The sequence below is a fragment of the Mustelus asterias genome, unplaced genomic scaffold, assembly GCF_964213995.1.
Source record: "Mustelus asterias unplaced genomic scaffold, sMusAst1.hap1.1 HAP1_SCAFFOLD_77, whole genome shotgun sequence".
Taxonomy (NCBI): Eukaryota; Metazoa; Chordata; class Chondrichthyes; order Carcharhiniformes; family Triakidae; genus Mustelus; species Mustelus asterias.
This window is the reverse complement of record NW_027590136.1, coordinates 806,630-832,617: the sequence shown is the minus strand read 5'-3', so window position 1 is coordinate 832,617 and position 25,988 is coordinate 806,630. Positions and strand designations below refer to the sequence as shown.

General features: G+C 45.5%; 3 protein-coding genes across 3 annotated transcripts in view; 1 reads left to right on the top strand and 2 right to left on the bottom strand.

Moving 5' to 3' along the window:
- Window positions 1–25,988, top strand: part of LOC144483733 (uncharacterized) — a 103,778-nt gene that overhangs the window by 75,808 nt on the left and 1,982 nt on the right. The window contains 4 exon segments of the mRNA XM_078202272.1: window positions 6,425–6,522; window positions 7,915–8,154; window positions 8,236–8,571; window positions 8,740–8,982. Coding sequence (XP_078058398.1) covers window positions 6,425–6,522; window positions 7,915–8,154; window positions 8,236–8,571; window positions 8,740–8,982 — 917 coding nt within the window.
- LOC144483774 (uncharacterized) lies at window positions 399–6,495 on the bottom strand. Its single transcript, XM_078202323.1, has 2 exons — window positions 6,239–6,495; window positions 399–2,063 (listed from the first exon to the last, which is right to left on the bottom strand). The coding sequence occupies exon 2, from the start codon at window positions 1,279–1,281 to the stop codon at window positions 748–750; it is 534 nt and encodes a 177-aa protein (XP_078058449.1). The 5' UTR covers window positions 1,282–2,063; window positions 6,239–6,495; the 3' UTR covers window positions 399–747.
- On the bottom strand, window positions 13,566–20,556 carry LOC144483759 (uncharacterized). The gene is made up of 2 exons (XM_078202304.1): window positions 20,329–20,556; window positions 13,566–15,761 (listed from the first exon to the last, which is right to left on the bottom strand). Exon 2 carries the CDS (start codon window positions 15,655–15,657, stop codon window positions 14,788–14,790), a length of 870 nt encoding a protein of 289 aa, XP_078058430.1. The 5' UTR covers window positions 15,658–15,761; window positions 20,329–20,556; the 3' UTR covers window positions 13,566–14,787.

Here is a 25,988-nt window from a genome sequence, read left to right as displayed (position 1 = left end):
TGCTGCCTGAGAGCAGTGGGTTTCTGTGTACGTTCTCCCTGTGTCTGAGTTTCCTCTGGGTGCTTCCGTTTCCTCCTACATTCCAAAGATGTGCAGGTTAGGTGGATTGGCCATGTTAAATTATCCGTTAGCGTCTAAAGATGTGTAGGTTAGGGGGGGTTAGCAGGGTAAATGCACAAGGGTACAGGGCCCATCGAGTCTGCACCGACTCTCCAACAGAGATCTTACCCAGGCCCTATCCCCGTAGCCCCACATATTTATCCCGCTATTCCACTGTGTTACTTGTTCATTACAATAGGGACCAGAGTCTGAGGTTATAAATGGGCGAGTTTACTCCAATAGTAATTCTTTCGACATCTGACAAGTTTACAGCTATTAACATCCTATCAAATAGCTCCAGCCTACATATGAGAGGACCAACATTCAGAGCTTTCAAATCCTTATCCTGAAGTTACAAAACAGACTTTAGTCATCGGCCTGCTGATACATCGGCACATTCACACAGGGGATTGGACTGTGATCTGTTTATTGTTCATCTTAGTTCAATACAGTTTCTGAGTGATTTAAATTTAAAACAAGGTCTGCAGGCGTGAAGATTTATTGACACATGAATGGGAGATGCTGTGGGGTATTCTACAAGTCCAAAAGGGTTGATTTACATCAGAAAAACTCCAACTATCAGTATAAACATAATTTAGTTGGGATGCAATTAACAGCAGCAATAACAGCAGAATCACACCCCTGTGATCACTGGTGAACTCGCTGGTGTCTCACCAGGTTGTATGACTGGATGAATCCCTTTCCACACATTGAACAAGTGAACGGCTTCTCCTCACTGTGAACTTGTTGGTGCCTCAGCAGAGTGGATGACCGGGTGAATCCTTTCCCACACTCAGTGCAAGTGAACGATCTCTCCTCAGAGTGATTTCGCTGGTGTGCGAGCAGAAGTTTTCTGCTTTTAAAGCTCTTCTCACAGTCAGAACATCTGAACGGTCTCTCATTTGTGTGAACAAGTTGGTGTGAAGTGAGAGAGGATAAACAAGTGAATCCCTTCCCACACACAGGGCAGGTGAACGGCCTCTCCCCAGTGTGAATTCGCTGGTGTACAGTGAGGTCGCCTGATCGCCTGAAGCCAGTCCCGCAGTGAGAACACGTGAATGGTCTCTCGTCAGAGTGAATACGTTGATGGTGACGCAGTTCCTCAGAACTTTTATAGCCCTTCCCGCAGTCTGGACATTTAAACGGTCTCTCTTCACTGTGAACTCGTTGGTGTTTCTGCATGTTGGATGATCGGTTAAATCCCTTCCCACATTCAGAGCAGGTGAATGGCCTCTCTCCAGTGTGAACGCGCTCATGTGCCACAAGGTGGAATGATGTCCTGAACCCCTTCTGGCAGTGGGAGCAGCTGAACGGTGTGGAACCGGTGTGAATGTACTGGTGCTCCCGCAGTGTGCGTGGAGTTTTAAAACTCTTTCCACACTCAGTGCATTTAAACTCTCTCTCTCCTGTCGGTGTGAACTCGCTGGTGTCTCTGCAGGGCAGAGAAATCTGTGAATCCCTTCCCACACACGGAGCAGGTGAAGGGCCTCTCCCCTGTGTGAATGTGCCGATGTATCAGCAGGGCCGATGACTGAGTAAATCCTTTTCCACATTCAGAGCAGGTGAACTGCCTCTCCCTGCTGTGAATGCGCTGGTGAATCAACAGGCCAGCTGTCTGAGTGAATCCCTTCCCACACACAGGGCAGGTAAAAGGTCTCTCTCCAGTGTGAGTGCGTTGGTGATTTTTCAGGTCAACTGGATAATTGAATCCTTTCCCACAGTCTCCACATTTATACGGTCTCTCCCTGGTGTGACTGCGCTTGTGACTCGACAGGTCAGATGATCGATTGAAGCCTTGTCCACACACAGAACACGTGTACGGTTTCTCCTCTCTGTGAACGGTGCTTTTTCCTTCCATGTTCAAAGGCCGATGATGTTCAGATCCTGATGAATCAAAGCTCTCTGTCTGATCTTGATGTGATCCTTGATGTACAATTTTCTGTAATTCCTCACCTTCTAATCCCCTGAAAAATGAATTGAAAACAGAAAGAGGGAAACATGAGAGACAAGCCATAAATATACAAAGACAAAATGTGAAAGTGAGTTGATCTAATCTGGTAAATTGTGGGATTGGGACTGGGAAATAGTGGATATGAAAGCTGCTGGATTGTGACAAAGCCTCAAACTGTTTACCAGTGCACTGAGGGAAAGGAACCCTCCACCTCTTCAGAGCCAACAACAAGAATCCAGCCTTTATGCGTGAAGAGTTGTTGGCAAAATTCTAGAATCCATCGTTAAGGATGAGATTTCTAAATTCTTGGAAGTGCAGGGTCGGATTAAGACAAGTCAGCATGGATTTAGTAAGGGGAGGTCGTGCCTGACAAACCTGTTAGAGTTCTTTGAAGAGATAACAAATAGGTTAGACCAAGGAGAGCCAATGGATGTTATCTATCTTGACTTCCAAAAGGCCTTTGACAAGGTGCCTCACGGGAGACTGCTGAGTAAAATAAGGGCCCATGGTATTCGAGGCAAGGTACTAACATGGATTGACGATTGGCTGTCAGACAGAAGGCAGAGAGTTGGGATAAAAGGTTCTTTCTCAGAATGGCAACCGGTGACAAGTGGTGTCCCGCAGGGTTCAGTGTTGGGGCCACAGCTGTTCTCTTTATATATTAACGATCTAGATGACGGGACTGGGAGCATTCTGGCCAAGTTTGCCGATGATACAAAGATAGGTGGAGGGGCAGGTAGTATTGAGGAGGTGGGGAGGCTGCAGAAAGATTTAGACAGTTTAGGAGAGTGGTCCAAGAAGTGGCTGATGAAATTCAACGTGGGCAAGTGCGAGGTCGTACACTTTGGAAAAAAGAATAGAGGCATGGACTATTTTCTAAACGGTGACAAAATTCATAATGCTAAAGTGCAAAGGGACTTGGGAGTCCTAGTCCAGGATTCTCTAAAGGTAAACTTGCAGGTTGAGTCCGTAATTAAGAAAGCAAATGTAATGTTGTCATTTATCTCAAGAGGCTTGGAATACAAAAGCAGGGATGTACTTCTGAGGCTTTATAAAGCACTGGTTAGGCCCCATTTGGAGTACTGTGAGCAATTTTGGGCCCCACACCTCAGGAAGGACATACTGGCACTGGAGCGGGTCCAGCGGAGATTCACACGGATGATCCCAGGAATGGTAGGCCTGACATACGATGAACGTCTGAGGATCGTGGGATTATATTCATTGGAGTTTAGGAGGTTGAGGGGAGATCTGATAGAAACTTACAAGATAATGAACGGCTTAGATAGGATGGACGTAGGGAAGTTGTTTCCATTAACAGGGGAGACTAGGACGCGGGGGCACAGCCTTAGAATAAAAGGGAGTCACTTTAGAACAGAGATGAGGAGAAATTTCTTCAGCCAGAGAGTGGTGGGTCTGTGGAATTCATTGCCACAGAGGGCTGTGGAGGCCGAGACGTTGAGCGTCTTCAAGACAGAAATTGATAAATTCTTGATTTCTCGAGGAATTAAGGGCTATGGGGAGAGAGCGGGTAAATGGAGTTGAAATCAACCATGATTGAATGGTGGAGTGGACTCGATGGGCCGAATGGCCTTACTTCCGCTCCTATGTCTTATGGTCTAAGAGGGAGAGGTCGGGAGGAGGGTGACGGAGAGAGACTTTATACATCAGCAACTCAACCAGGATTTTGGCAGAATCTCCTAAACCCACAATCTTCTCCACCTGGAAGTACCAGAGCAGCTGGGACATGGGAAAACCACACAACTCCCTGACTTGGACAAATATCACTATCCCTTCAACGTGACTGGGTTAAAATTCTAATACTCTTGCATTGTGGGAGCACCTACGGACTGCAGAGGTTCAAGAAGAAGGCCAACTATCACCATCACAAAGGACAATTGGTGATTGGTAACATATGATAGTAATAGTCTGTGATAGTAATTCATGATGTGGAGATGCCGGCGTTGGACTGGGGTAAACACAGTAAGAAGTTTAACAACACCAGGTTAAAGTCCAACAGGTTTATTTGGTAGCAAAAGCCACACAAGCTTTCGGAGCTCTTAGCCCCTTCTTCAGGTGAGTGGGAATTCTGTTCACAAACAGGGCATATAAAGACACAGACTCAATTTACATGAATAATGGTTGGAGTGCGAATACTTACAACTAATCAAGTCTTTAAGAGACAAAACAATGTGAGTGGAGAGAGCATCAAGACAGGCTAAAAAGATGTGTATTGTCTCCAGACAAGACAGCCAGTGAAACTCTGCAGGTCCACGCAACTGTGGGAGTTACAAATAGTGTGACATTTTATAGTAATAAAATTCATTACAGTAATTATAGTAATTCATTACAGATACCTGGGTCTTGTCAGTAATGTCCACTTCCAAAGAATTTTTTGTTTATTTGCAAATCTGTATGAAACCTGCAAGTTCATACGTTCACAAGATATAGGAGCAGAATTAGGCCATTCGGCCCCTTGAGTCCGCTCTGCCATTCAATCATGGCTGATATGCTTCTCATCCCCATTTTCCTGCCTTCTCCCATAACCTTTCAACCCATAACCAATTAAAAATCTGTCCAACTCCTCCTTAAATTACTCACTGCCCAGCATCCACCGCACTTTGGGGTAGCAAATTCCACAGATGAAAGGAAAACAAGGAAACAAAACCAATGACCACTGCAATCCAGGAGGACAAGGACAGTGGACAGATGGGAAAGCCATCACCTGGAAGTCCCCTTCCAAACCACTCAGCATCTTGACTTGGAAATATGTCACTGTTCCTTTACTGTCATTGGATCAAAATCCTGGAATTCCCTCCCTAATAACACTGTGGATGTACCTACGCCACATAGACTGCAGCGATTCAAGAAGGCAGCTCACCACCACCTTTTCAAGGGCAATTAAGGATGGGCAATAAATGCTAGTCTAGCCAACGACTAGAATCAATTGAACAATTTTAAAAATGACTTGGAATATCCATGAGAAAACAATCCTGACAGTTACTCAAATAAATACTTCACTCAGTCACACCAGCTTCTGAGTTTATATTTGACTGAAGTGGTTGGATTTTGCTGTTGTTTGTGGAAAACTTTGGGGAATTTGCCCAGTCCATTACACAAACTAGCCTCCCATCCATTGTCTCCATCTACACTTCCCGCTGCCTCGGAAAAGCAGCCAACATAATCGAGAATGTCACACACCCCGGACATACTCTCTTCAACCTTCTTCCGACAAGAAAAAGGTACAAAAGTCTGAGATCACGTACCAACCGATTCAAGAACACCTTCTTCCCTGTTGCCATCAGACTTTTGAATAGACCTACTTCTTATTAATTTGATCTTCCTCTACAGCCCAACTGTGACTGTAATACTACATTCTGCACTCTCTCCTTTCCTTCCCTATGTACAGTATACTTTGTCTGTATAGTGCACAAGGAATAATGTTTTTCACTGTGCACTAATACATGTGACAATAATAAATCAAATCAAATAAGAACCCCACACACTCCAAATGTGCGGGTTAGGTTGATTGGCCAGGTTAAAAATTGTCCCTTCGAGTCCTGGGATGCGTAGGTTAGAGGGATTAGCGGGTAAATATGTGGGGGTAGGGCCTGGGTGGGATTGTGGTCGGTGCAGACTCGATGGGTCGAATGGCCTCCTTCTGCACTGTAGGGTTTCTATGTTTCCAGACATACTCTCTTCCACCTTCTTCCATTGGGAAAAAGGATACAAAAGTCTGAGATCAGGTACCAACTGACTCAAAAACAGCTTAATCCCTACTGCCATCAGAATTTTGAATGGAGCTGCCTTATATTAAGTTGATCTTTTGCTACACCCTAGATATGACTGTAACACTACATTCTGCACCCTTTTCTTTCCTTCTCTCCTATCTGCTCTATGAATGGAATGCTTTGTCTGTACAGTTCACAAGAAATAATAATTTTCACTGTAAACCATAACGTGACAATAATAAATCAAAATTATCCACCAGTTCCCACTTCTGTTCTTTCTGATGAATGAAGGATCTGTGCACAGCTTTTCCGACCCTCCTCCCAATCTCCACATCACAGCAAAAAGATCACCAGTCAACAATAACGACTTTCAATGACGGAGGGTTTACCCAGCATTCGCCGCGGTGGTGAATGTCCCCTATTTACACCTGAGGAAGGCACCGCACAGGCGCAGAATTACCAGATCTGGCGCATGCGCACCGTCAGTTATGGCGATGGGGTGAGTCTCTCTTTTTGTCTCTTTGCCACGGGGAAGGAAGCGGAAACTCTGAGGGAGCGATGGAGCCGGCTCTGGATAGGGAGAGTTTCTAAACACCTGGTGGACGCCTCAAACCCCGATTGAGACTCTGTGCTTCCGTGTTTGCAGCTCCGGATCTTTTTCCGCCCGGAGGCCCAAGTCCAGGTTAACGGCCGCTATCTTGGATCAGCGAGAGGCGCATGCGCCAGGGTCTTCGTTGCGCAATAGTGAGGGCGGGGCTGAGATTTTACAGTTCCCACCGGGTCCTAGTTTCCAGCACATTAGAGTTAACATTGATCTTTCGTGTCAGAAGTAGGTTTACATTGACAGGATAATGAATCTGTAGAGAAAGATCAATTCGTGTCAGAAGTAGGTTTATATTGACACGACAATGAAGTTACTGTGAAAATCCCCTCGTCGCCACACTCCGGCGCCTGTTCGGGTCCACTGAGAGAGAATTTAGCATGGCCAGTGCACCTAACCAGCACATCTTTCAGACTGTGGGAGGAAACCTGAGCACCTGAAGGAAAGCCACACAGACACAGGGATAATCTGCAAACTCTACACAGACAGTGACCCAATCCGGGAACTGAAGCCAGGTCTAACCACTGTGTCACTGTGCCTCCCAGCAAACTGGGCAACAGGTGTCTAAACAGTTTCACCCGCTCCCAGCCTGCAGCTGATGTTTGCAGGAGTCCATGAACCATGTACATATTCAGTGTGAGAGGTTGCAGTCCCTGAAGGAGCTGCTTCTCCACTTTTAGTTACACTTCTATTCTGCCCCATGCTCCTAATCATTGGCTTCCCATGTGGAGGAGGCTTGGGAGGTCAGAGGACCTTTTCCTGGACCTGCTCTCTTGGGGCTGGTTAAAACAGTGATTTGTAGATCAGCATGGGGTAACTAGGTTGTTGGCCTCTCTCCCACGGTCTTGTCCATGCTCGCGTGGTCCTGGAGAAGAACCGTGCAGTGTCGACTGGAACACTCGATACCTCCCACAACTCAGGGTACAGAGTGTCTCATAGACACTGGAAACAAAGTTCTGGTTTAGTTGAGATGGAAGTTTGATTGGACCACAAGATTGCGGAAACAAGAGAGAAAAGAATATTCCATGGAAATGAGAATTGTCTGTTATGACTTTTTATCCTGTGCTGACAATGATACTGACTCTGTCAATGTCTTTTACAAGGTCCACAAGGGCGATGAATTGCAGATTGGAAACTGAAACCAAACATCACATCAAGAGCTGATAGAGTCACTCAGTTCATCAGAACCTGAATATCATTGACCTTTAAATGTGGAAGGAGAAATGTTTTTCTGTTTTGGCGGTGAGGAAAGATTTCAAACATCAGTGTGACTGGAAAAGCACCGAGACACACACACACCCAAGTGAGAGTGTTCCAGTGAACTGACTGTGGAAAGAGCTTTAACCAGTTACACAGCCTGATTTTAAAAAAGTGTCATTATTCACAGCAGAGAGCCAAAGGATGAGAAGATCTTGGCGCAGAGTTGGGCCCATTGAGTCTGCTCCACTATTCACTGATCTGATATAATCCTGAACTCCACTTTCCTGCCTTATCCCCATGACCCTTGATTCCCTTACTGAGAAATAATACACAAGTTCTTTATGTGGACAAGGCTTGAACAGATTGTTTAACCTAGAGGGACACAAGGACACCTACACTATGGAGAAACCATGGAAATGTGGGGACTGTGGGAAGGGATTCAGTTACCCATCGCTGCTGGAAATACATCGCCGCAGTCACACTGGGGAGAGACCATTCACCTGCTCCGTATGCGGGAAGGGATTCATTCAGTCATCCCACCTGCTGACCCACCAGCAAGTTCACATTGAAGAGAGGCTTTTTAGCCACTCTGACAGCGATAACAACTCTAAAAGCTCTGAGGACCTGGTCAAGCACCAGATTGTTCACATTGCAAGACAGTTCAGTTGCTCTCATTGTGGGAAGCTGTTTAAACGATCACAGAACCTCATTGAACACGAACGCACTCACACTGGGGAGAGGCCATTCATCTGCTGTGTGTGTGGGAAGGGATTCACACGATCATCCCACCTCGCTACACACCGACTGGTTCACACTGATAACAGACCTTTCAAATGTTCCGAATGTGAGAAGAGTTATAAAACCACAAGTGATCTGCTGATACACCAGCGAGTTCACAATGGGGAGAGGCCATTCAGATGTACAGTGTGTGGGAAGGGATTCACTCTGTTATCCAGCCTCCAGAAACACCAGCGAGTTCACACTGGGGAGAGGTCGTTCGCCTGCTCCTTGTGTGGAAAAGGATTCATTTATTTAACCAGTCTCAGATCACACCAACTTGTTCACTCGGATAAGAAACCTTTCAAATGTTCTGAATGTGAGAAGAGCTTTAAGACCTCAAGTGTTCTGCTGAGACACCAGCAAGTTCACTCCGGGGAGAGACCGTTCACCTGCTCTGACTGTGGAAAGGGATTCACTCGTTCATCCAACCTGCAAACACACCAGCACATTCACACCGGGGAGAAACCATTCACTTGCTCTGAGTGTGGGAAGGGATTTTCTCACTCACCCCACCTGCTGAGACACCAACGCACTCACAATGGAGAGAGACTGTTCACCTTCTCTGAGTGTGAGATGGGATTCACTCAGTCAACCCATCTTCTAACACACCAGCAAATTGACAAGTGTCTGGAGGAATTGGATTCTGCTGTTATTCACATCCAGGACTGAACAATGTTCATTCTGACAGTTGGGGTGTGTTTTTGCTGATGTTAGTGATTGCTATAACTGGGCTGGGGTTTATTACTCTGGATAAATGTCAAATTAACTAATATTGTTTAAGACACAAAGCTGAGACCTTCATTTCTCCAGGATAAGAAAATATTAATCAATGTCTTGTTACCAATTGCTGCATTTTTGTGGCCTTTTCTCCTTCCTAGTTCTAGATTATTTCAGTTTTCATACCTTGTTACTCTCCTGGACAAGTCCCAGCTCCCCATACCTTCCAGAGTGTCTTTCCTGGCCTTGGAATCCATGGAAGGCATCAGTAACACATCCGCGATCACCAAACACAAATCACAGTTGTTTGCACTGATCCACTTCTTTCCCCAGTCATTGAGGATGGTGGTGTTTGTGGAGCTTTCTCTTGTCCACCACCATTCAGGACTGGATGTGGGGGGACTGCAGCTTTGATCTGATCCGTTGTTTGTGGGATCGCTTGGTCCTGCCTGGAACATGCTGCCTCTGCTGTTTAGCATGCTTATAGTCCCATGTTACAGAGTAACCAGGTTGGAATCTCAGTTTTAGGGTGCCCAGTGCTGCTCCTGACTTGTTCTCCTACACTCCATGTTGAACTAGGGGAGGTGATGACTGGTGGTATTATTGCTGAACTGTTAATCCAGAAACTCAGCTAATGATTTGGGGACCGGGTTTCGAATCCTGCCACATCAGTTGGTGGAATTTGAATTCAATAAAAAAATCTGGAATTAAGAATTTATTGATGACCATAAAACCATTGTTGATTATCGTAAAAAAAACCCATCTGGTTCACTAATGCCCTTCAGGGAAGGAAATCTGCTCTCCTTACCCTGTCTGGCCTACATGTGACTCCCTCTGAAATGGCCTCGCAAGTCACTCAGTTCAAGGGCAACAAGGACTGGACCATAAATGCTGGCCACCCAGCAATGCCCATTTCCCACGAATGAATAAAAAAGAATTTCAAGTTGAGGACTCCCAGGATGACTTCCTTGCACTGTACACCTCTGTGCTGCTCCCCCTACTCAGGTCTGAACTGCTGGTAGGACAGAACATTTTGGCAGGAAGAATAAAAGGGAAGCAGATTATCTAAATGGTGAGAGATTGTAGAGCTCTGAGATGCAGAGGGATCTGGGTGTCCTAGAGATTGAATAAACTGGGATTGTTCTCCCTGGAAAGACGGAGGCGGAGGCGTGACCTGATAGACGTTTATAAAATTATGAGGGGTGTGGATAGGGTGAACAGTTGGGAGCTTTTTGCCAGGGCAGAAATGACAATTACAAGGCGGCACAAGTTCAAGATAAGGGGGAAAGGTTCAGTGGAGATGTGCGGGGGAAGGTTTTTTACACAGAGGGTGGTGGGGGCCTGGAATGCACTGCCAAGTGAGGTGATTGAGGCAGATACGTTAGTGACATTTAAGACTTATCTGGATAGACACATGAACAGATGGGGAATAGAGGGATATAAGTGGTTGGTCTCGAGAGGACAGTGTGATCAGCGTTGGCCGAAGGGCCTGTTCCTGTGCTGTTCTTTGCATGAATCACAAAAAGCTAGTAAGCAGGTAAAGCAAGTAATTAGGAAAGCTATCATTTGTGAGGGGAATTGATTGCATAAATATGGAGGTTATGCTTGAGTTATCCAGAGCACCAGTGAGACCACATCTGGAGTACAGTGTACAGTATTGGTCATCTTGTTTAAGCAAGGATGTAAATACATTGGAAGCAGTCGATTGACCAGACTAATGCCAGAAATGTGTGGATTATGGGTAAAGCTTGGACAGGCTAGGTTTGTGTCTGCTGGAGTTTAGAAGAGTAAGATAAATTTGATCGAAACATAGAAGATCCTGAAGGGTCTTGACAGGTTGATGTGGAAAGGATGTTTCCTCTTGTGTGAGAATCTAGAGCTAGAGGTCCCTGTTTAAAAATAAGGGTTCACACATTTAAAACGGAGATGAAGTGAAATATTTTCTTTCAGAGGGTCGTGAACCTCTGGAACGCTCTTCTGAAAAGGCGGTGGAAGCAGAGTCTTTGAATATTTTTAAGGCAGATGTCGATAGATTCTTGGCAAGCAAGTGGGTGATAGATTATTGGGGGTAGGCAGGATGCAGATTTAAGGTTACTATCAGATCAGCCCTGATCTGATTAAATGGTGGAGCAGACTCAAGGGACCAAATAGCCGAATCCTGCTCCTTGTTCCTGTGAGACATTGGCAGTAAGATATGATTCAAAGTATGACTGTGTCAGCCTGTTGCTTGACTGGACTGTTTGACTGTAGGAACGGTCATGTTAATAGTTTGTAGCTTAGTTATGCGTAATGATCAAGTAATTGAAGTTTATTAATCAATTAACCTGATACGATATTCTGCTTAATTATAATATATTAGTATCATGTAACTGGCTTTGTCTGTAACTGCATTCTCATTTGACAAGTGAAATACATCACATGACCCTAGGCCGGTGTAAAGCTACACTTTTATACATTAATTACAGAGTCCTGTGGATCCCATCAACTCTGGATGAGCTGAGGTCTGGAACTGTTAATTCCTCAGCATTGACAATAACAGTTATACTTGAGTTAGAGGCCATATTGTGTGAAGAAACCAGCTGTGAAGTTTCAAACCTTCAGCACTGTCGTAAATTAATGTATCCTTTTAACTTGTAATATCTTAAAAGAAGCAATCACTTTCCTTCAGACTATATAACCATCATTGGTTTGAAAAATTAAAGGTTTCAGTTTAGTTTTCATCACACAGTAGTTATTCTGACTCATTAGTTTTGAACATTTATCAATTGAATGTATCATACTGTATTTGTGTTTCCTGCTCTCTCACCTTTTACACACTGATTTGATGCCCACTTTCTTTGGATTTCAGATCTGAAGTAACTTTGTAATTTCTGTATTAGTTTAAGTCTGTGTGTCACTTTGTGTCCTTTTAATTAACTGTGTTCCAAGCTCTGGCAACCACTACAAAAACCAGCAAGCACTTTCTTTAACCAAAATATACTGATAGTCACCTGCCCCAATGAGAACTCTAAAAGTTCGACACATCAATGAGACATTTGAGACAATGAACCCAAATGTTAACCATTAGGATTTGACACCATAAACTTGCTTTTCTCAATTAAGTGACAAAGAAGATGTCTTTAGGCCCCCCGTTATCTCAGTACGAAGCCATACAATTTAATGAAATCACAGAAAAGGCTATAATGTGGGGCAAACTCCGTAAGTAACTGACACATTAGAGGGCCAGTCGGGAGATTGCAGGAAATGGTCAGTAGATGACCATCACCATTAAGAAACCAATCAGAAACTGATTACACACCACCTAAATAAGTCAGGGACTGATCATGGTGAACCAGAGTTCAGGAACACCATTGATCGTGCACAGGGGCTGTGTCTAGAAAGGGTTAATAACCATCAGCTTTCAGCTGCCCAGTTCACACCTCAGAGAAGCTGAGCAGGAAGAAGATAGACGACGTCAACAGAACAAGAAACAGCGCCTCAGTCGGCTGGAAGTTGTGAGCCAGCGTTACAAAGTGAACTGACTGCTTCCACTGCCTTTGTTAAGTTTTGCATTTTGTACTTACGTGATTAACTTAATAAATTCTGTAAAGCTTGGAACAATATTTGCACCCAGTATGGTCCTGTAGCTGGTTGTAAATGAAAGTCCCTTTTAGATCAGCTCTCCCAACTAAACCCAACAATTGTAATTGACTTTAAGTTTTACATTTAAGTTGAGGTGAACCCACGTCTTTCAGAAAATCTCTGCCAACTTTGGCACAAGCCACCAATTGTTAGCCAGGAATTCTTTGCAGGATTAACTTGGGAACAGTGTGCGTTTATCATTTCTGGAACCTAGGTCAATGCGGGGCGGTCAGTCTGGTTTTATCATTGACTCTTCTGTAGCAATTTGACACAACTGAATAGCTTGCTCAGGATAGAGAGCTCTGAATCTAGGGTATTACCTCTGTTCTGTAGAACAAGTAACTATACTCTGTCTACTATTGCAGTGCTGTAATAAAGTCAGTTAAAGACAATCTGGTGTTGGGAGTTTGATTATCTGATGTATGAAACCACAAGATTCAATATTTAGAGTCAACAAGATGAACAAGGAAACACATCAGGGCCCAAAACTCCAGCTGGATATTCACAGGAGAAAGTCTGTTACCCAACATCTTGAGTGGACAGAACAGAGAAAGGTCCCAACTGTAAGAAACCCTCCAAACATTTGTAAATATATTTCAAATGTTGACAGGTCCCAATCCCCAGTTTCCATTAAATTGAAATCAATGAAAGATCTGAGACAGACAGTTGGGTTGAAAGCAGTGCGGGGCCCACATGTACTGAGAAACCAAATCCAGGGACCACTTACACCAAGACACCAAATCCAGGCAGCATTTGCACTTTGGAGTTGATTTATCAGGTAGAAGTTGTTTGCAATAAATCCCCAATTTTAAATTAAATCTACAATATTTAACTCTCTGGCCAGAATGAACATTCTAATTGGTAAATTCAGAAGATTTATTAACCATTAAGAAGGTAAAAAGGTAACAAGTTAGAAAGATAAAAAGCAAAGTTTGAATCAGTGATTGACAGGAGGAGGAGAAAGCTCATCTTTAACAATGAAACAGACTTCTCACAACTTTCCTCGGTTGATCAGGCCAAAGACATGAAATGATCATCAGACAAGGACATGTTAACAGATTGGCCACTCAAAACCTTTATTTTAACCCCTTCAACTCACATTTGCTTAACTCAAATTAGCCTCAGTGTTGAATGATAATTGATTAACTTAATTGTCTGATTGGCCCCTGACACCTCCGAGCATCTCCTGATGTCTGAGTACAAAGGTCTCCTGAATAAATGAGGCAGCTTGGGTAAGGTCCCATTTATTCCCAACTTAATGTAACTTGTCAAAGCCATAAATGTTTTGTGAGCTCTACCTTATCTTTCGAGATTGGCTGGAAAACATAATGTGACAGTTCTCATGATTTATGACCAGTGTACGTAAAATCATATTACTTATTATAATAAAACATTACAAACTTTGTGTTACAGGTTATATTACCAGTCTGACAAGTACATCTATTGATTAAGTGCTGATTCTTCAATTGTCTCAGAATGAAGGTTCTTCACTTCACTAATATGAGGATGTTAACCCGAGGGTCCCGTCTGCTCTCTCAGGCAGAGTGAAAGATCACACGGCTTCTATTTGGAAGCAGAGCAGGGAGCTCACCCTGCTGAGACCAATTTACCCCTCACCCAATCTCCCTAAAAACAGAACACTGCTTATTATCACGTTGGTGTGGTTTACCCCGCTGAGACCAATATTACCCCTCACCCAATCTCACTGCAAACAGAACACTGCTCATTATCACATTGTTGATGTGGTTTACCCCGCTGAGACCAATATTACCCCTCACCCAATCTCACTGCAAACAGAACACTGCTCATTATCACATTGTTGATGTGGTTTACCCCGCTGAGACCAATATTACCCCTCACCCAATCTCACTGAAAACAGGTCACTGCCCCTCATCACATTGCTGTTTGTGGAAGCTGACTGTACACAGAGATGTCCTGAGGTTGTGAAAGGTGCTATATGAATGCAAATTCTGTCGACTCCAGCCCAGTTACTGTACTTTGCAGCAACATCATCAACACTTCCCCAATGTCAGAATGAACAAGGTTCAGTCCTGAATCTGATGAACAACAGCAGAATCAGAGCAGAACCGTCATCTGTGAACTCGCTGATGTTTCACCAGATTGGATGATTCGGTAAATCTCTTCCCGCACTCGGAGCAGGTGAACGGCCTCTCCCCAGTGTGAATGTGCTGGTGTGTCAGCAGGTGGGATGATCGTGCAAATCCCTTTCCACACTCGGAGCAGGTGAACGGCCTCACCTCAGTGTGAATTTGTTGGTGTGTCAGCAGGTTGGAGGACTGACTGAATCCCTTCCCACACTTGGAGCAGATGAATGGCTTCTCCCCAGTGTGAATTCGCTGGTGTACAGTGAGATGAGATGATCGCCTGAACCCAGTCCCACAGTGAGAACACTTGAACGGTCTCTCCTCAGTGTGAACAAGCTGATGGGACATCAGTTCACCAGAACTTTTAAAGCACTTCCCACACTCTGGACATTTAAAAGGTCTCTTGTCAGTGTGAACTCGTTGGTGTGTCTGAAGGTGGGTTGCTGTCCTGAAACTCTTCCCACACTGTGAGCAGCTGAACAGTGTGTACTCGGTGTGAATGCGCTGGTGTTCCCTCAGTCCGTGTGGGCTTTTAAAGCTCTTCTCACAATTGGAGCACTGAAACTCTCTCTTGTCAGTGTGAACTTGCTGGTGTTTCAGCAGGTGGGATGAGCGAGTGAATCCGTTTCCACACACCGAGCAGGTGAACGGCCTCTCCCCGGTGTGGAGTCGCTCATGCAGCTGAAGGCAGATGAACTGAGCGAATCTCTTCCCACATACGGAACAAATGAACGGCCTCTCCCCGGTGTGTCTGCGTCGATGGATTTCCAGCTCAGATGGGGATCTGAATCCCTTCCCACAGTCCACACATTTCCACCGTTTCTCCCTGGTGTGAACGGTGCTTTTTGCTTCCATGTTCAAAGGCCGATGATATTCAAGTCCTGATGAATCGAGTGACTCTGTCAGATTTTGATGTGATGTTTGGTTTGACTTTCCTGATCGTGAACATTTCAAATATTCTGTAAAATGAATTTAAGACAGAATCAAGGAAATATAAAAGAGAACCCAGAAAAACACAAAGGCAGGTTGTGAAATTGAGCTAAATTAATCTTGTAATTTGTGGGGCCAGCGCTAGGAAAAGGTGACCCTGAAAACTGCTGGCATCTCATAAAAACCCAACTGGTTCACGAATGTTCTTTAGGGAAGGGAACCTGCCAACCAGTCGGGGCATACACAAGACTCTGGCTTCTATGGGAGGAGAGAGAGAGGCGAAGGAGAGGGTAAAAGAGATGAACTTCATAGATCCGTAACTGAATTTGAATTTCGAAAGAATCTCCCAAACCCATAACTCCACCCACTGGAAAGACAAGAGCAGCCGGTGCCTGGGAAAACCATCACCTCCAAGATACACACCAGCGAGTTCAGACTGGGGAGAGACCAGACTCCTGCTCCACATGTGAGAAAGATACAATCGATCATCCAATCGGCTGACACACCGGCAAGTTCAGCAGTGATTACTGGGATTGGATTCTGCTGCTGTTAATGACATCCAAGACTGAACTCTGTTCATTCTGATAGTTTGGGTTTGTTTCTGTTGATGTTTACAATCTCTGTAACTGGACTGGATGTTTAATATTCTGGAACTTAGCTTGTTTTAGCTTGTAACTCTTACTCTTCTAATAAGGTATCTTTCTTTGATCCATAACAAATAGTGATTTACTTGTAAATTTTTCAACTGAGTCAGAGCAGAGGAATAACCTCTCGCAATGTGAATTTGCTGATGTACTGTGAGGTGAAATAATTATCTGAACTCAGTCCCCAAAGTGAGAGCACCGGAACAGTCTCTCGTCAGTGTGAATACATTGATGGGATATCACTTCCCTGGAACTTTTACAGCTTTTCTCATAGTCTGGGCAATTGACAAAATCACTCCAGAGTGTGAACTTGTTTGTGTGTCATATGGCAGGATGACTGAGTGAATCCCTTCCCACTTCTGCAGCATTTGCACCATCTGCCCCCGGTATGAATATGTCAATGAGCCACCAGGTTGGATGATGGTGAATCCCATCCAACATACAGAGCAGATGAATGGCCTCCCCCCGGTGTGACTGCGCAATGAGTTTCCACTTAGACAGGTAACTGAATCCCTGCTCACAGCCTTAACTTTTCCACGGTTTACAACATAGAACATTACAGCGCAGTACAGGCCCTTCGGCCTCTCCAAAATATTTACATTTGTCTTTTGTGAGGACGGATAATCAGCTGAAGCCTGGCCCACACAGAGAACAGTTTCATCCACTGTGACCAATATTTTTTTCTTCAATGTTTAAAATCCGAATGATAATCAAGTTACCTTTAACTGAGCAGCTCTGTCAGATCCTGATGTAATGTTTGACATAGAACATAGAACAGTACAGCACAGAACAGGCCCTTCGGCCCACGATGTTGTGCCGAGCTTTATCTGAAACCAAGATCAAGCTATCCCACTCCCTATCATCCTGGTGTGCTCCATGTGCCTATCCAACAACCGCTTAAATGTTCCTAAAGTGTCTGACTCCACTATCACTGCAGGCAGTCCATTCCACACCCCAACCACTCGCTGCATAAAGAACCTATCTCTGATATCCTTCCTGTATCTCCCACCACGAACCCTATAGTTATGCCCCCTTGTAATAGCTCCATCCACCCAAGGGAATAGTCTTTGAACGTTCACTCTATCTATCCCCTTCATCATTTTATAAACCTCTATTAAGTCTCCCCTCAGCCTCCTCCGCTCCAGAGAGAACAGCCCTAGCTCCCTCAACCTTTCCTCATAAGACCTACCCTCCAAACCAGGCAACATCCTGGTAAATCTCCTCTGCACTCTTTCCAGCGCTTCCACATCCTTCTTATAGTGAGGTGACCTGAACTGCACACAATATTCCAAATGTGGTCTCACCAAGGTCCTGTACAGTTGCTGCATAACCCCACGGCTCTTAAACTCCAACCCCCTGTTAATAAAAGCTAACACACTATAGGCCTTCTTCACAGCTCTATCCACTTGAGTGGCAACCTTTAGAGATCTGTGGATATGGACCCCAAGGTCTCTCTGTTTCTCCACAGTCTTCAGAACCCTACCTTTGACCCTGTAATCCACATTTAAATTAGTCCTACCAAAATGAATCACCTCACATTTATCAGGGTTAAACTCCATTTGCCATTTTTCAGCCCAGCTTTGCATCCTATCTATGTCTCTTTGCAGCCTACAACAGCCCTCCACCTCATCCACTACTCCACCAATCTTGGAGTCATCAGCAAATTTACTGATCCACCCTTCAGCCCCCTCCTCTAAGTCATTAGATTCTGTTTGCCCTGATTCCTCACTGCAAATCCTCTCCTTCTAAAACCCTGTGAAATTGATTGAAAACAGAAAAATAAGAGTGAGAGAGAACCCACAAAAACACAAAGACAGGTTGTGAAATTGAACTGAATGAATATGGTAATTTGTGGGGTTGACACTAGGAAAAAAAATGACCGTGGAAACTGCTGGATTGTCATAAAAACTAGTTCACTGATGTCCTGCAGAGAAGGGACTGAATGTCACCCATTCAACAGGGTCATAGCTGATCTGACTTTCCTCACATCCACTTTCCTACCGTTTCCCCGTAACGTAACCCTTGATTTCTATACTGATCAAAAATCTATCTATCTTGGCCTTAAATATACACATAACTCTGCCCCCACAGCTCTCTGTAGCAAGTTCCAAAGACTCTCAACCCTCAGAGAAGAAATTCCTCCTGATCTCAATCTTAAATTGGCACCTTTTATTCTGAGATTGTGCCCTCTGGTCCTAGACTTCCCATGAGAGGAAACGTCCACTCAACATTTACCCTCTCAAGTCCCTTAAGAATCTGATATCCTTCAAAGAGATCACTTCTCATTCTTCTAAATTCCAATGAGGAGAGTCCCAAACTGTTTAACCTTTCCTCATAAAACAATTCCTCCATAACGGGGATAATCCTCGTGAATCTACTGTGAACTGCCTCCAATGAAATAATATTTTTCCTTAAATAAGGAGACCAAAACTACTCACAGTCCTCCAGATATGGTTTCGTCAGAACCTTGTACAGTTGTAGCAAGATTTCCCTATTCTTATACTCCAACCCCTTGAAATAAGGGCCAACTTTCCATTAGCCTTCCTGATTACCAACTGCACGTGTGTGCTAGATTTCTGTGTTTTGTGCAAAAGTACCCCAAGTCCTGTTGTGTTGCAGCTTTACAGGTTTTTCCCCCATTTAAATAATACTCCCTTGTTCTCCCTTCCAAAATGAACAATTTCACATTTTCCCACATTATCATAGAGTCCCTACAGTGCAGAAGGAGGCCATTCAACTCATTGAGTCTGCACCGAATCTCTGACATAATATCTTACTCAGGCCCTCTCTCCCACCCTATCCCCATACCGTCACACATTTACAATGGCTAATCCATCTAACCTACATATCTTCGGACACTAAAGAGCAATTTACCTTTGCTAATGCACTAACCTACACATCTTGGGACACTAAGGGGCAATGGCCAACCCATCTAATCTACACATCTTGGACTGTGGGAGGAAACCAGAGCACCTGGAGGAAACCCACATAGACACGGATTGTCATAAAAACCCAAGTTGCCCGTCAAGTAAGGAAATCTGTCACCTGGTCTAAATAAGACTCTCGGCATTGTGAGTGGAGAGAGAGAGAACTAGAAGTGGCCGGGGTGAAGGAGAGGGATTTTATACATCTAGAACTCAATGAAAACTTTGGCAGAATCTCCCACACCCTCAACCTCCACCACCTAGAAAGACCAAGGTGGATGTGAACACCATCATAAGACCATAAGACATAGGAGCAGAATTAGGCCACATACCACTCTGACTTGTCTGCCATTCAGTACTAAGAGAACAGAAATTTATTTCATATAAATACTGGGAAGTCTGAACCCATTGTGTTCAGTCCCCACTACAAACTCCACTCCCTCGCCAACAACTTTATCTCTCCTCCTGGCAAATGTCTGAGGCTGAACCAGGCTGTTCACAACCATAGTGAGATATTTCACCCCAAGATGAGGTTCCAGCCACAATATCCACATCATCATCAAAACCAGCTATTTCCACCTCAGTGACATCGCCCGACTCCACCCCAATCTCAGCTCATCTGGAACTCTCATCCATTCCATTGTGACGTGAAACTCAGGGGAATGAGGATATAGATGGGGGGGATGGGACCGACTGAATTGCTCAACAGAGAGTTGGCATGGATTTGAGTTGCCAAATTGATTCCTTCTATGTTGCATCACTGGAAATAGATTTCGTTGATACACTACTATATATTACAAGACAAAAAAATAAGGAATCATAAGTAATATAATATAGACCACATAACTACATTAAACATATGTCTCTCCCGAATTTACTGTTCATTTGAATGTTAGCCCTCTTCTGGGAAAACGCCCCCTTTAATTGTGAAGATTGGGTTAGAAGCTATCCTATTAGCCAGATAAATAAATGTCAAACTGAGGGAGCTAAAGGATGTCAATGTCTTTGAGAGAGAAAGAAAAATATACCTGGGCCTACTCCTGTTCCTGAATCCGGTCTTCGTCTGTCAGCTTTCCAGAGTCTGCAGCCTCCCTGGATTCACTTCCTTACCCTTCAGTTGCTGCAAGTCCCCAATTTCCCCCAGAATGAGGAAAGAAATGGAAAGGGGGAAACATTGATTTCCTCCCAGATGTTGTCCAGAGGAGGAAATTTCAATCATTGGCCAACTTCCGCATTGTGACGGCACAATGTAACCTGGCCTGAATTAGCCAATAGGAATAAGTCTGTTCCGATGTGACGTCCTGGAGTTCCAGTGCGCAGGCCCTGGCGCGCAGACACGGGAGCCCCGCCCCCTCCCATTGTTTCCCCTCCCCATACACCTCCTCCAGCCAAGGTTTCCAGGCAACCGGCTGACGGCTCCGGCCAGAGCGAGAAGCCGCTCGGTGATCTCCCCCTCCCCCCTCTCTCTACGGCGGCTGCTGCTCCAAAAAGAGATCGAGAGCGGCCGCTGGCTGCAGCCGCACTGCGCCTGCTCCGGACAGCTCGGCTCAGCAGCGCTCTCTGCGCCTGCTCCGGACAGCTCGGCTCAACAGCGCTCTCTGCGCCTGCTCCGGGCAGCTCGGCTCAGCAGCGCACTCTGCGCCTGCGTGCTGGGCTGCCAGCTGAGGGAGTGGGGGAGGGGACTTTGCAAAATCTCTTCTCATCATTTTCTTCCAAGTCCCGCAGTTTGATTTGAAACAGAACAGCTTCTGTTTGTAGCTTCACCACAGACTCAAACTTCACCACAGACTCAAACTTCACACACAGACTCAAACTTCACCACAGACTCAAACTTCACACACAGACTCAAACTTCATCACAGACTCAAACTTCACACAGACTCAAACTTCACACACAGACTCAAACTTCACCACAGACTCAAACTTCACCACAGACTCAAACCTCACACACAGACTCAAACTTCACACACAGACTCAAACTTCACACACAGACTCAAACTTCACACACAGACTCAAACTTCACACACAGACTCAAACTTCACCACAGACTCAAACTTCACTCACAGACTCAAACTTCACACACAGACTCAAACTTCACCACAGACTCAAACTTCACACACAGACTCCAACTTCACACACAGACTCAAACTTCACACACAGACTCAAACTTTACCACAGACTCAAACTTCACACACAGACTCAAACTTCACCACAGACTCAAACTTCACACACAGACTCAAACTTCACACACAGACTCAAACTTCACACACAGACTCAAACTTCACCACAGACTCAAACTCGACCCCAGCCTCAGTATTTACTGACCTACTGTTTTGTTCCCCACCCCCCTGCCACACTAGTTTAAATCCTGCCGAAACACTCCAGCAAAACTCCCAGCCAGGATATTTGCTCCCTTCCAGTTGAGGTGTAACCCATCCTTTCTGAACAGTTGCCATCCTGACTTGAAGATTTCCCAGTTATCTATGAATTTAAAACCCTCCCTCTTGCACCAGGCCTTTAGCCACGCGTTCAACTGTAGAATCTCCCTGTTCCGAGCCTCACTTGCACTAGACACCGGGAGCAGTCCAGAGATTGCCACCCTGGAGGCCTTACTTTTTAGCCTAGCACCCAACTCCCTGAATTTCTCTCGTATGACCCCCCTGCTCTTCCTACCTACATCATTTTCACCAATGTGTACAATCACATGGGTTTGACTACCTTCCTTTTTAAATATGCTTCCTACCCTCTCGGAGACATCCAGTACCCCGGCACCAGGGAGGCAGACTACCATCCTGGATTCTCGTTCACTCCCACAGAACCGCCTGTCCGTGCCTCTAACCATTGCGTCCCCCACAACTATCGCTCTCCTAAACCCCTTCTTTCCCTTCCAGACCCCTGAGCCTGTCTCCGTGGAGGCGATCTGGTCCTCGTGGCTTACCCCTGGAGGGTCATCCCCCTCCACAGAATCCAAAACAATATACCTATTTTGGAGGGGGACAACCACAGGGGATCCCTCCACAGACTGCTCACTCCCTTCCCTTCTCCCATCTGTTGCCCATCCCTTTCTTTTATGGGAGACTGCTACTGGGGTACTTTCTGGCACATCACCCTTCTGACTATTACCCCTCCTAACCGTGACCCACGTGTCTTCCTTCCGAGACCCTGGTGTCACTACCTGACTATAACTTCTATCTATTAATCTCTCATTTTCCCTAACTAAACTGAGTTCATCGAGCCTCAGCTCCAGCTCCCTTACACGATCCTTCAGGAGTTGCAGTTCCACACATCTGGCACAGATATGGACTTCCGGGAGGCAAGTCGTCTCCAGGAACCCCCACATCCCACACCGAATGCAGTATACTGGCCTCCCACTCATACCAGCCATGTCCTTTTTAGTCCTTTTCCTTTGGGAAAAGATATTGAGTATCTAGCTGATCTGTGCCCCTCATTATTTTATAGACCTCTATAAGTTTACCCCTCAGCCTCCTACGCTCCAGAGAAAAAGGTCCCAGTCTATCCAGCCTCTCCTTATTTCTTAAACCGATGGGTAAGGTGGGTATAGAGGGCCAAATGCGGGCAACTGGGACCAGCTACGGGGTCCAAAAAAAAGGGCGGCATGGACAAACCGGGCCGAAGGACCTGCTTCCATGCTGCAAACCTCTATGACTTGTCAAATTACTCCTTTCAAGTGTATCACCTCACACTTTTCAGAGCTAAATTCCATCTGTCACTTATCTGCCCGTTTGACCGTTCTGTCTATATCTTCCTGTAACCCAGGACACTCCGTCTCACTGTTAACCACCCAGCCAATCTGTGTCAAAGAACAAAGAAAATTACAGCACAGGAACAGGCCCTTCGGGCCTCCAAGCCTGCACCGACCATGCTGCCCGACTGAACTAAAACCCCCCTACTCTTCCATGTGTCATCCACAAACTTACTGATCCTCCCCCTCGGCTCAAACTGGCTGCCCCACCTGCACGCTGGCTGCAGCCATGAGTTCAGGTTAAGCCCAGCGCTGGGCCAGGGATGAAGCCTGAGATTTCCCAGATCCAGCCCCTGACCCCCTCACTCCCCGTGTCGGTGGGCCTGACGCAGGCCTGGGCCAGGGATGAAGCCTGGGCTTTTCCAGATCCAGCCCCTGCCCCCTCCCCCCCACCACTCCCCACATCAGTGGGCCTGATGCAGGCCTGGGCCAGGGATGAAGCCTGGACTTTTCCAGATCCAGCCCCTCACTCGCCGTGTCGATGGGCCTGACGCAGGCCTGGGCCAGGGATGAAATCTGGGCTTTTCCAGATCTTGTCTGTACCTTTAAGACTTGATTACCTGAAAAGACTCGCATTCCAACCATTATTCTGTTAATTGAGTTTGTGTCTTTGTGCCCTGTTTGTGAACAGAACTCCCACCCACCTGATGAAGGAGCAGCGCTCCGAAAGCTTGTGGCTTTTGCTACCAAATAAACCTGTTGGACTTTAACCAGGTGTGAGACTTCTTAAAACAAGAGCAGGTCAGAGACTGGGAATCCTCCCCAGAGTCCAGCCACAATGGCCGCGCCTGCGCACTGCAGTACATGGCCCATTATCAAGATGGCGCATGCGCATTGCAGAATGTTGCCCCCTATAAAGATGGCGGCGCTAACCCGAGCCTTCAACCACAGAAGAAACAAAACGACGGCTCCTGTGTGGCAAATGGAAGGCCGATGGTTTTTCGTTGACGGTTCTGGGCCTACACCGTGTGTTTATTTAGCCTCCCACACTACCCGCCGGCTCCAGTGTTTCCCGCTCACCTCGTTTCTGAATCTGACCCGTTGCCAGTTTCCAACCAAACTGACCCCATCCAGAATCGACACTGCGCATGCTCCAGCTCGCTGGGCCCGGGAACAGATTGACGGCAGCTCCGGACCAATCAGAGTGAATGAGGGGCGGGGCTGGAGGACCGAGCGGGACCGGCTGGTCCTCCAACCAATCAGACTGAATGAGGGGCGGAGTTTCGGGCATGCGCAGTGCGGGTAATGGCGACAGCCGGTTTGAACTCGGATCCCGGGTCAATAGGAGGTGAAGAGCGGCGCGCGGTGAATGTGGCGGTTGGAGAGGCTTCGGAAACACGTTGTTCAAATCCCGGGAAAGAACATCCCGGTCCCCCCGTTTGTACCAAATGGAGCCGCAGCTGGTCGTGTTGGGCCTGGGCCGACTGCCGCCCTTCTGTAGGTGGCAATGTGAATCAGTGCGCATGTGTCAGGCCATTCCACCCATCGAGGCTGCTCTGCCATTCAGTGCTTCATCTGATCATTGCCTTCACTCAATGTTCCTCCAGCCCCAACCTCCCCAACCCACCACTCCCTTGTCGGTAAAAATGGTGCATAACACAGCCCTGAATATACCCAATGATGTGGAGATGCCGGAGTTGGACTGGGGTAAACACAGTAAGCGTAACCTGGTGTTGTTAAAATATATAAACTCAATGAGCCAGCTTCCATTGCTCACTGAAGGAGAGAATTGCACAGGCTACTGGACCTCTGAGCGAAGCGATTTCTCATCTCTGTCTTCAACCCTTCCTTTTAAACTGTCTCTGCAGTTCCACATTTCCCTCTGAGGGGAAACATCCTTGCAGCACCTATCCTGTCAAGCACCCACAGAATCTTATATGCTTCAGTTACAACATTTATCTAAAATCTAATGAGCATATATACATCCTACCCAATGTTTCCTCATTTTAAAAAAACACTTCATGCCTGGAATCAGCTTAGTGAACCTTGTTTGAATTACTTCCAATGTAAGCGTATCCCATTTTACATAATCCTCCCCTAAAAGGGGAGCAATCTCAAACCAAGAAAAATGTTTATCTCTTATTTTCTAACCACAGTTGACACATGACTCTTGTCATCTCCTTTTACAGGGAGTTGGAAGATTTGAAGTCTGTGATTTCTCTGATTCCAATGCTTCTGATATCTTTCCAGCTGCAGCAGGAGGTTTTCAAATAGTTCCAGAAGTGAGTATTATTGAGCATTCATCTACAATCCAGTGCTTTTAGTGCTATGCTCTGTTTTTTGTGCTCTGTTCTATCTCTCAGGCTGGTCTGACTCCTTTCCTTTGGATCTGAATCCATATCCATCCATTGCTCTGTTTCACCTCTGCCCTCTCTGATTACCTCTGTCATTGTTTGACTCTCTATTTTTCTAGTAGTAGATTTATTTTAACCGTGTTTGGTACTTTACTGTTATTTTCTTGCAACTGTGTCTAAATGAAGCTTTCACCTTTTCCCATCCCTCAGCTATGTGCTTCTGATGTACCATCTTTATCTTCCAATGGTCAGGAATTCTTTTTCCTGCACTGGAGATCATTTCTCTTTTGCTCATTGGCTGATATTAAACATCAAATCTGCACCATAATTCCCTGGAATTGAAGATTTGAAGTTACTATCAGATTAGCCATGATCTTATTAAATGGTGGAGCAGGCTTGAGGGGCTGAATGGCCTACTCTTGATCCTGATTGTATATCCATATGGATTCTGCACACCCTGATATTTTAACTCTGTTCTCTTGCCACCGTTACCAGCGAACAAGTTAAGTATTTTCAGTATTTGCTCTTTTTATTTCAGATTTTCAGTAACCATAGTATTTTGCTATTATTTTGTTGCAGGCGTTTGTCCCAGAAACGAGCCTTGAAGCAGAGATTGACCAATTAAGAATAAC